General features: G+C 31.4%; 1 protein-coding gene across 1 annotated transcript; it reads left to right on the top strand.

Moving 5' to 3' along the window:
- The first annotated feature begins 6,772 nt into the window (after positions 1-6,772).
- LOC110682577 (protein FAR1-RELATED SEQUENCE 5-like) lies at positions 6,773-8,381 on the top strand. The gene is made up of 3 exons (XM_021858933.1): positions 6,773-6,847; positions 7,124-7,671; positions 7,772-8,381. The coding sequence occupies exons 1-3, from the start codon at positions 6,773-6,775 to the stop codon at positions 8,379-8,381; spliced, it is 1,233 nt and encodes a 410-aa protein (XP_021714625.1).
- Positions 8,382-12,714: the final 4,333 nt, after the last annotated feature.

The raw sequence follows: 12,714 nt of genomic DNA, 5'->3' as shown, positions 1-12,714 counted from the left end.
ATAATATATATTTTAATCTCACTCATGTTTGTATGATAACAAATAGGCAATGTCTCATTGTAATGATAGACAATCCATATAGTTGTAAAAATAAATATATTGTTGCCTATCTTTTCATATTTTTAATTTTTCATTTTAAATATTTTTTCCTTAATCTTAGTACTCTATTCAGCTATGTCCAACTATAACTAAAGAGATTACCACAGTTACAGCAAAAACAGGAACCTAATAATCCCTTCGAGACCTTTTCTTTTTTTTTTTTTTTTAAAAAAAAAATTAAATTTTTTTTGTCATTATTTTTTTTTAAGTTTCAATTATTTATTTATTCATTTAAGTATTTATTTATTATACATGATTGGGCAAGTCCCATCAATCAGCCTATCTTTTCATAGTGTTACTATACATTATTGGGCAATGTCCTATGTTTATACACGACGTTACAAAATAAAACATTAAAACAAAAAAGTTGTTGTGCTGCTTCTTGTTTATTTATTTTTATTAAGTTATAGTCCCTGTCGATTGATTTCTTGTTTATTTTAACATGTAAAAACCTGCACTATATTGTTATTATACATGATTGGGCAATGTCCTATGTTTATACATGGCGTTACAAAATTAAAAATAATTAAAATAAATAAGCTGTTGTGTTGCTTCTTGTTCCTTCTAGTTTATGTATTTATATTAAGTTATAGACCCTGTGGATTGATTCTTTTTTTTCATATAAATTAAAGATGCTAATCATTTGGAAATACATTTTCTTTGTTGTTTTTCTTTATTTATATTTATTTTCCTCCAACTAATTACGCAAATTAATTAAAGTTAAATAAATGGGGAAGGGACTATAAACACAAAACAATTACAGTGAGTCCAAACCATTAAACATTAAGGTTGTTTCATATAACAATACATACTTTTTTAAAAACATAGTTCTACTACTACTACTTGTGCAAATAAAAATAAAAATTTGTCCATGAATGCAATAATACAACATCAGCTAATCTAAATATGTAATAACCAAACCTAGGTTATGTTAATGCCAGTTCAAATCAAAAACTTCATAGTTAACTTCATGTAGCAGAGACATCAGGAGCATCACCATCTCCACCTGGATCAGCTGCACTAACAACAGACCCATCACCACCTTGATCACCATCCCCACCTGTGATAGCAGATTCACCATGGTCACCAATATCTTCAGGAGGTTGATCGATGGCAGCAGCAGTAGGTTGATCACCACCATCCTCACCTTCTTTTGCATTGCCACTATCATCCTCCACCTCCTCGTTAGCGTCGGTGTTCTTCAATGTTGCACCTTCTTCACCCTCAGCCCCTATCACACTGCTTGATTCCTGTCCCACAACTTCAGTTTTCTTTTTTTTCAGATTCGACATCATCATCACTTTTCGTGACACCTTTATCAGCATCATCAGCACGTGGCTCTTGAACAGTGTGTACGTAGGGATTTTCAATTGAAGCTACCAGGCGTGAAATGGTAATTTCAGCGCTTTGATCATCAACCTCATCTTCACTTGAAGCATCTTTGTTTTCTTCACTCTCTTCCGCTTCTTCAAGTTGGTCCGATGTCTTTCCTTTTTTTTTTGGGGTGGGGGGGGGGGGCTAACTTCCATGAGGGCCCCAGGAACTCCCTTCTTCTCTTCAACCTATTTCCCTTCAAAATCAATCTTCCTTTTCACAGCTCCTTGTTTGCCCTTTGGTTTTGGCTTTGGAGCTTCCTCATCTTTTTCTTCTTCCTCAGAATCTTCATCTGCCTCCACTGCTTTCTGAAAAAGTAGGGAAGTATACATAGAGTTAACACATTACATATCATAAAGCTGTGTAATGACATATACCCCTTTAGGTTAAACCATATTTGGATAAATATATATATATATATGCAACATAAATACATATCAAACCTTTAACATGAATATGTAATGCTAAACATGACAATATGTTAAACCACTTATAAAGAAAACAAAGATATATTTATATAACATACTTTGGTGATAATATACATAGAAATAATTAACAATTAATATGATAATGGTGAATACCTTCTTCAAAGCAGTCTTCCCCTTTTCTCCTCCTTTCTTTGGTTTTTCCTCCTTTTCCTCTTCATCTGTTTCCTCGTCATCATCATCTTCTGCTGCCTTCTTGGATGCTTTCTGAAAAGGGAGGGCAGATACATAGTTATAAACTGACATATCACATACTAATGTAAGGACAAACATGATTATAAGTTAAACCATATTCGCATAAATATACATATATAATATCAATACAAATCAAACTAATAACATAAATATGTAATGACACACATAACAATAGGTTAAACCATATATAAATCATTATCGTTGTATTTGTATATCATAATTTGGTGATCATATACATACAGATAAATAACAATTAATATGATAATGGAATACCTTTCTTCAAAGCTGTCCCCCCCTTCTTTCTACCCTTGGGTTTTTTCTTTGGTACGTCCTCATCTTCCTCTTCCTCTGTTTGTTCTTCATCATCATCTTCATATGCCTCCTTACATTACAATTTTTTGTAATGACACACAGGATTATAGGTTAAATCATATTTGCATAAAGATACATATATAACATAAATAAATGTATATAACATCACATCAGTAACATAAATATGGTGAATACCTCAGGCAACCCTTTCTTCACCTTCTTTTTCTTTTTTATTTCTTTTTCACTATCAGATTCACTTGCAAAATCATCAGCTCCAAGGTCTGATTCCTTCTCATAATCACTGTTACTCTCATCCTCTTCAACTTTTTCTTTACCCTTTTTTCGCATACCCATGTCTTCATAGACGTCTGCCAAAAAGCTGCCCATCAACCTCCACATCTCGTTCATGGCAGCACCCCATCTACCAATCTTATCTTGAATGACGTCAAATGCTTTCTCAACAACTTGAATATGTTCTGGTGGCTTTTTTCCAGCTATGTGAGCCTCTTCCGTGTCAATCACCGCCATCAACTACAACACAAAACGTTATCATATTTATTGTAGGTAATGAAAATATAAAAACGTACGCCACAGAAAAAACAATCAAAATACAAAAAAACAAAAAAAATATCCAGGACGACACTTACTCTACTTGTTTTGTATCCATCCTGTAAGCCGCTGATATATTCGTGCAAAGTCTTCATATTTGTATCATTCCAGTCTCTAACCCTAGGCAAGTCATATTTCCAGATGTTGTACAGTCCATTTCCATCTCGAGGAGAATACACACCGAATAGTGCTTGTATATGCATCAACAATCAATTTAATGCATACTGTCCTGTACAATATTTATGTAATAACTAACAAGCTAATAGGTTAACACCTATATTAGCTACTTACATTACATTAGTATACCATACTTATTTGATCATACACGTACTATTTGGTCATTCCTTACCATATAGTAGTGTAACATACTTTGGTTGTGGTATTAATAATATTTAAAAGCATGTATTGGTAAACACCCATGTCATTGCACAAACAGACCAATAGAACTACAATATAATACACTCATTAATCCATTCCTAGTAAAATGCATAAAAAAAAGCATTTTTTTTTTATAAACAAAGTAGCTTTTATGGTTTTGTAGTCTTTTATAGCCTCATTGGTCAATACCTAATATAATGCAGGCCAAGAAGAATAATGAAACACTACTATATATTATATGGTTTGGCAATCACATATATAGGTATTGGTAAATACCTACTAAAATGAATAAACATACCAATAAAACTACAATATAATATACTCAGTAATCTATTTCTACTAAAATGCATAACAAAAGCATTTTTTAAAAAACAGAGTAGCTTTTATGGTATTGTAGTCTTTTATAACTTCATTGGTCAATACCTAATATAATACAGGCCAAGAAGAATAATGAAACACTACTATATATTATATGGTTTGGCAATCATATATATATGTATTGATCAATACCTACTAAAATGAACAAATATACCAATAGAACTACAATATAATATACTCATTAATCTATTTCTAGTAAAATGCATAACAAAAGCATTTTTTAAAAATCAGAGTAGCTTTTATGGTATTATAGTCTTTTATAACCTCATTGGTCAATACCTAATATAATGCAGGCCAAGAAGATTTTGTATCATACTACAGTATTTTAATGGTTTGGTAATCACATATACATTAATTGGTCAGTACATACTAAAATGCACATAATACATACCATCAGCAGCAGAGTACAACCACCCAAATGCTCTTGTGGTTCTTGGGACTTGAAATCTTCTATGGCAATAACCATACTATCCAGCACAAATTTTGCAAAATTCCAGTGACGTATACCATCTTCTTCAATAACCAGATGAAGCCATTCTTTAGGTGGTTGTTCTTCCAAGTTTGGGCAGATTAAAGCTGTCATGAGAAATATGGTGAACATTACACCAAAGTTTAGATCGTCATGACCAACTTTCTTTAGCTCAGATGCCATTCCTTTAATTTTCAGCGTCGTAAACCTATGCAGTGCTTCATCAACCGCATTCTTGTCCTCTAAATCTGCGCTATCAATGTCAAACCCATGATCCTTAAAACCCAAAAGGTACTCTACATGGGTAGGTGTGAATTCTAATTTTTCACCATATACCCCAAGAGTTCTTGTGGGTGGATCAAAGTGATCAATAACCCACTTGCACATCGATTTCCTCGTTGTTTTGGTGTTGTAATGCAAAAGGAAACCAAATCCCATAGCCTCCAACCTCTCCTTCTTTTCTCTTGGAAAGCCTTTAACAAGTGCACCAAATTCCTCTAGGTGACACATTGGTTCCCAAGTTGCCTACAAAAACATTGTGACATGTGGTGTTATGATAAGAACAAAATAGGGAATGTCCAGTGAAGACATGAGGACAATCAAAATATATAAAACGTACCCCTTTTTGCTTTTGTTGAACTTCTAACAGGGAATGGTTTAAGTTTCTTCTCTTGCGTAGGAGCAGGAGCAGAACTTGGAGTTGCCTTTCTCTTTCGGGAAGACATTCTTATACTTGTTTCTGCTTTCACATTTATAGAGTGAAATCAGATTTATTTTCTACTCAATAAAATTTAAAGTGGGTTTCCACATAATACTTCTAAAAAAATAACACTACATACAATTCATACCTAAGAACCCAATTTAGTTTCCACATAATACTTCTAGACAAATAACACTACATACAAAATTCACTCGAACATACATAAGAACCCAATTTAAACCAATGCACTCGAACAATCTTAAATTTAAAGTGACTAAAAAATAAAAAATTTAAAAAGTTGTATAATTCTAGAGAAATAACACTACATACATAATTCAAGTAAAATTGTAATCTATGCATCGCAATGAAATTAACCACACTCTTCCAATCAAGTAACATATACATTCACACACTTTACATAATTTTATTATATTCATCAACACCTAAAAAAATAAAATAAAAACCCAAATGATCCAATTGTAGTTCAGAATCACTACTAATTTGACATCATTATTCGTAAAATTAACCCATCCAACAACTAATTATAATCTTCAATCAATTACCTAAGAACCCAATTTACTTTCTACATAACACTTTACATCATTATTTGGCTAAATTTTGAAATTGTAAATAGTTAATATAGAGAAAACGCATGCAAAAATCGAAATGCAAGTACACAATTTACTTAAATTACAGTAAGTATGGTTGTATAGAACTTACAACGCTTGAGTGGGTTTAAGTTCGAAAAGGTTGTCGTCGATGTCGCCGGCTCCGGCACCGTTGTTTTTCAAAGTTGAATGCTTAATGATGAAGGGAAATAGAGAGAGAAAGGGAAATAGAGAGACAAAGTGCAATAGAGAGAGAAAGTGAATAGTAACCGCCCTTGGTAAATGTGAGAAATTTAATTTTGACAGTTGTAAATTTTTTTGCTTTTCAATTTGTTTTTTTTTAATAAAAAGAAAGAAAAAAACAATTATAATATTCCACCACATATCCTTTAAATATGGTAAAGATATATATGCAAATAAAAAAAATTAAATATCCACAACTAATATTTATTCATTCTTGATAAATTAAAATTGGTATTGTGCTACACTAACATTCTTAACTACATATTTATTTTCTCATACTTGATAAAAATGGAATTGGTATTGACCAACAATATCATTTTTAACTACATATTGATGTTCTCATAAGTGATAAAATTGAAAGCAATCATATTTTTAGGGGTCCGCGGTTTAATAAATTTCAATATTTTGTTTGGGTTTGAATAAACTTCGTCATATATTATAATCAAACCTTATATATTCCCGTCAAAAAAAAAACCTTTATATATTGATCAAACATATAGTACATCTTTTTTATTGGAAAAAAATAATAGGGTGAATAACTGTGAAGTTACTAACATAAAGGATAATATTCGAAAATCATTAAATATACTATATTCGTACATGTTCCACGATTTACAAAAGGTAGTTATTTTTTTTGAATTTAATTTATTTTTTTTCCTTTTTTTTTAACAAAAAAAAAAACCTAATATGATAACCACTAACGCACAAAGTGGTATTGATTGATACTAATATCTTATTTTAGTTACTACTACCATGGAATATTATATATTTTTCCAAATAATATCTTATTTTATTTAGTTACCTAAAATATTTCCTTTAATACTCAGATCACTTTCTTATTCAAAATTTAAATTTATAGACTCAAATATTCATTAAGAACATCATGTTACATTGGTTTTTAGTTTGAGGTTTTAAGCTCATAATGGATTTTTTCGTAGAAGACGACCTTTCTGATGTAGATGAAACTCATACACATCAACTTTCTTGTGATTCTAAGGTATGTGTTGTTGCAAAAATTATTTTTTTTTTACTCAGAAGAAAACACAATTTATAGGCCATTTACTGACGTCAAATTCCTTGTTGTTGTATATGAAAATCTTTCCACAAGGCAAATAATCAAGAGATTATTGAGATTCAAGGGCTTCAGGTATTAATTAAGTTTATGACTATGGAATTGTCCTATATTTATATTGGTCATTACTTTATATTTTAATAAACTATGTACAGCTAAACAACACAATCTTACTATAAATACATGACCTATATTATGTAGGATGATAGCAATGGAGATGATAGCAATGGAGATGAGGGCGATGGACATGGTGGCAATGGAGATGAAAATGATAGAGATGAGGATAACAATGAAGATGATGACAACAATGAATCAGAAACTGAAAACTATGAGATGCCAAAAGCTTTTAGAGGTCTAGAAGTTTGGGAAGAAATTGGCAAGAGATTAGAGGATTTTACATTTGAAGACATGCAACGATTATCATTCAAAGATCTTCAAACATGCATTGATTTTTACAAGATGTATGCCAAGTGTATGGGGTTTGGAATACGGCGTAAGCATACAAGATTAAGAAAACTTGATGGCCATCCGACCTCACAAATCATTTGGTGCAATAGAGAGGGTTTTCGAGAAGCGAAACACCTTCTCAGACCTGATAGGAAGCGTAAGGAAAAACCAATTACTCGATGCGGTTGTACTGCAATGATTAATTTCAAATGGGATCACCTTAAAGATTCGTGGTATGTGAAAAGTTTTGTGGCTGAGCATAACCATGCCTTAATCCCCATGAACCAGGTTTATTTTGAAAGGTCGGTTTTAAATTCTGTTTAAAACAAATATAATTATAAATAAAGTAATCGATTAATTGAGCATCAATTGTAACTGTTTTATTTGAATTGAAATATACAGGACATTCAGAGATGTTAGTGAAGCCGATCAGATTTATATGAAGTCTTTGATTGATGGAGTGAAACCATCTATCACTATGAGAAACATTGCACGTAATGCTGGGGGATTACGTGGAGTAGGATTCTTAAAGAAAGATTTGTATAATGCTTGTGAGAAGTTCAAGAAAGAAGAGATAAAAGATGGTGATACCGAAACCGTCTTAGCATATTTGCTTGGTAAAACGGCTTCTGACCCTAATTTTTTCCTTAGATATACTCGTCATCCAAAAAATGGGATAGAAAAAATGTTTTGGTGTGATGGGATTAGTCAAGGGGATTACAAGGCGTTCGGGTCGGTAATTGCATTTGACACAACTTACAAAGTCAACGCATACCAAAAACCCTTTGTTGTTATTGTTGGTGTGAACCATCACAGAAAGACCATGCCATTCGGTGTTGCTCTTGTAACAAACGAAAAAACAGATACCTACATATGGGTGTTAAAACGGTTAAAAAAGGATGGTGGCGGTGTTACTCCTCTACTGTTGTCACAGATGGGGACAAGTCTATGGCAAGCGCAATTGAAGAAGTATTTCCAAAGGCTCATCACAGACTATGTCTTTGGCATCTAATGCGTAACATCAAAGGCTACACAAATAGGCGGTTTTGTAATGGGTTCATGAAATGCGTGGACGGAGCTCGGATACCAGCTGAGTTCGAGGAGGCGTGGGAAGATTTAATGAAAGCATACCCTAAAGTCAGAGATAAAAAGTGGGCAAAAGATCTTTACAGTGTCAAAAGCAAGTGGGCTGAGGCTTTTATGGTTGGACAGTTTTATGCAGGTAAGTGTAATTAGAATTATTTGTATTCACAAGATTGATAATAGGTAATAACCTAAAAATACTTGAATCAGTTCGTATGTCAGTTGAGAGGAAATTCGATTAAAAATGTTATGACTGATATTTTACATAATGTGTGTATAAATAACCTTTATGGTCCGTATCATTTTTTAATTATAATTTGTCATTACCTAAAAAATGATTTATGAATGCATATTTTAAACTGTATTTATATATTTTCAATAATAATTAAAATGGTCATTACCTAATCCCATGAACCATTTTTTAAACAGCATTATATAATTAATTTGTGAATGCAGGAATGAGAAGCACCTAACGATGTAAGTCCATGAATAGCTCACTGAAAACGGTCATAACATCAAAAATAATGTTGTACCGGTTTGTTGAGCTGTATGATCAAGTTCTAGAACTTTTAAGGTTTGAAGAAGATCAAGATGATTACATCTCCACACACAAGTTCCCTGTTATTGGTGGTGTCTTGACTGAAATAAAAACCCAAGCTGCGCGAACTTACATAAGGAACTCGGTTATGAATCAAGGCACATAGTTACTAAAATGGAGGAAGACGAAATGCATGTTGATGGGCCTTCTGTTAGTTTTTGGTTAAATGACTGTGTGGTGAAAGAGTATAAGTACGTTGTTTCAACAAGAAACTACAATCGATGGTTTGTTGTTGCATGAAACTTGAGTCAATAGGGATTCCATGTCAACATATGTTTGCATGCATGAAACATTATGGAATGGTTAAGCTACTAGCGGGTGTAATACTCCGAAGATGGACAATTAGAGCAAAGCTGCATCTTTCTGATAATTACAAGCAATTGCAACTAAAGAAGGCAAACGATCAGTCATCATCAAATGGACGCTTTGCATTTCTAAGTGTATTGAGCAACCAGCTTTGTAGGATGGTGTCTACCTCTTATGATCGATCAATTTCGCTAAAGGACAAACTAGCAAAGATGATTTTGGAGGTTGAGAAAGAAAAAACATTCCCTAAGGAAAAAGATATTATTATAGAGCAAAAGTTTGTCAAAAAAAAGGGAAGGGGAAGACCCAAAAGTATGTTTGATGAACTTGAACCCGCTGAGGAGAAAACTTACAGTTTGGATGGACATGATCTAGATGAGGAGGGTAATGACATAGATGAAGCGTTTCCTAATGTCACTGACCATCCTACAATTATTAAACGGGGTGGGTTTTTTGACCTCTTAATACAGTTAATGCCAAGGACATACCAGCCGAGTGATGTTGCAAGAGCTACTGATAGTTACGAGGTTAGCATATTCGAGAGAATGCCCACCATTTTCGATTGGGATCCGAATGTCAGCTATTAGAGATATTATCAAGTTGTTTAATTTTTTTTTAAGATATCAAGATGTTTTATTTTAGTTTATTGTTAATGTTGAGACTTTCGAATGTTCAATAAATTGTTTTGTGTTTTTAAATTTTTACGGTAGGTATTGACCTGTTATTTTATTCTGGATTACCTGTTTGTTCTCATTCTAAATGTTTAACTTCATATGTACGATCAACATTCTCCATACATAATTTTCGTTCTACTATTGTAATTAGTCTTCAAAATCTGTCCATAAGTAATAAATGTTCATAAATAAATCTTGAATTACAGCTTTCTGATTTTTTTAAAGGGCGTTTTAAAAATTTTAACAAAAATAACATATGACATGATTTTTTTTTGTAGTAGGTTTATTGTACATATATTCAAATTAGTTAAGTACTTTAGTTCTATGTATCTTTACCATGTACGTTTCCCTTGATTGTAGGCAACAGTTTGACTTGTAACGTTTATAGTTGTATATATTTTCCTAAGAATTGTTACCTTAATTATAGTAAATAAAAACCTAACCAAATATATTTAATAGAATAATTTTTTTATTTTACAACCAATTAAATTAGTTAACAAAAATAACAAATAATATGATTTTCTTATAGTAGGTTTATTGTACATATCTTTAAATACGTTCCCTTGATTGTAGGCTATAGATAGGCTATAGTTTGAATTATATATATTTTCCTACTAACTGTTACCTTAAATAAAAACCTTATCTAATATAACTACTTGATTAATTATAGCAAATAAAATATTTAAAATTTGGCACGAATTTGATTAGATTTTACGCATACATTATCTTCACTGAAATTTTTTAATTTATTTGTTATTTTTATTTATTAAGTTAGAATTATTATTTACACACATATTTATTTTCTTTCTTTATTTCTTTTATTTCTGTCCTTCTCAATTAAAAAATATTGCGATTATGTTGATTATTGAATAAAACAAGTATTAACCTATACAAATATGTATCAAAACCAACAAAGGAAAGAAATTATATATTATTGAATATTAAGATTACAAAAATGATAGCCGTAAACCTAATGGTTTACTCCGATATTAAGAAAAGATTTAATTAAAAGACATATTACTTTAAATAAATTTATAAATTAAGAGCATTTAATCCTCCAACGTAAGATCAACAAAATCAATAAATTTTGTTATTTTGGGTATTTTCTCTGGACGTTTGGTGAAGGTCGTTGGTGCCCATGTTTCTTCATTTGAAACCATATCATAAAAGGTTTCCGCAACCTCAAGCACACGCTTTCCATTCTCATTCAAAGGAAACTTTTCGAACATATGTTTCTCTTTGTAATATGAGTTACGCTCGAGCCGAAATATTTTTTTAAGAAATTCTGGCTGACCTTCAATCAAAGGCTCAATTTGTGCTACACCACATGCTAAGATTAGTCTTTTCATAAATATACGAAATTAGATATAATCTCTAGCTTGACTGACATCATCACCAAGTATCCCTGGAGGAGGTCCACCATCTGGGTTGTCATCGTATGGCATTCCATTATCCATACGATACACCGTAACTTCATCGCGAAAAATCATTTGAACAGTAGGTAATTGCCCACGGGCATACAAGATGTCACAAATTTTTTTTTCGCCAATAGTGTAAAGTAAATGTGAAATAAATACACTAAAGTGAATGATGTCAAACAAATGATCAAAGACTGCAATTGGATCAGGAGCCATTTGTGAACTTAATGAAATGATAAAGAGAAATAGTGGTTGGATTCAAAGAGAAAGCAATTGTTAGTGAAAGTGTGGTGCGTTGTTGTGGCTTATTTGCTACGTATTTATAGTATGAGTATGGCGCCAAAAATTTTCGATTTTCCCACCAAAATGTGCCTCCCTCCAAAATATGTTCATTGACTTCTATTCAAACCTTAAGTGGTTCGATATTAGATTGCGAATAGTAAAAATATAATAAATCCAACAAAATAAATATTATAACTATAATAATGAGAAAAATATAAGTAAAAAACTTTGAATTTTAAAGAGGGTATTATTAATTTATAATTAAAATTGATCACTCATGAATGGCTGTATAGGAAACATTAATAAAATATACCAGATAACACATGAAAGAATTATAAACATGCAGTAGGTCGTGCTTACAATAGAAGGAAAATAAAATAAACAACATTAATTTGGTCGTGCACTATACTTTTATTGGTCATTACAATTCATGGTTGACTGTGCCAATTACTAACTACAATTTAATCAATCTCAACAATAACAAATTGAGATATTATGTAGCATGTCTGACATTGAAAAATATTTTGTCATTTTGCATTCTATAATTAATCATTACATGTTACATTTGAGTGAACTATTGTTTATAGTATAAGTACAGGAGTTTTTATGCATTTATCTAACTAATATCAATAACTAATATCAATTGATTGGTAATGACCTATGATAAAATTCTACACTACATATTGATTAGAGTAAATTAAAATCAACAACTAATATCAGCATTTATTATAAGTTATAATATATTTCGTCATATATTATAGGCATACCTTATATATTAATCAAAGGAGTTAAAACAGATAGTTATTAATCTTAGAAAATATTAAATCTAATATATTAAATCTATTTTTTTTTGAAACATCATTAAATCTAATATATTCACACGATTTAAAACAGGTAGTTATTTATCTCAGAAAATAATTTTCCTATTTTTTTTCTTTTTGGTAAAATAAAAGGGAAACTGATAACCACTAAAACAAAGTGATA

The sequence above is a fragment of the Chenopodium quinoa genome, unplaced genomic scaffold (assembly GCF_001683475.1).
Source record: "Chenopodium quinoa cultivar QQ74 unplaced genomic scaffold, ASM168347v1, whole genome shotgun sequence".
NCBI lineage: Eukaryota > Viridiplantae > Streptophyta > Magnoliopsida > Caryophyllales > Amaranthaceae > Chenopodium > Chenopodium quinoa.
Note: the sequence above shows the minus strand (reverse complement) of the source record. Positions and strands in the feature narration are given on the sequence as shown.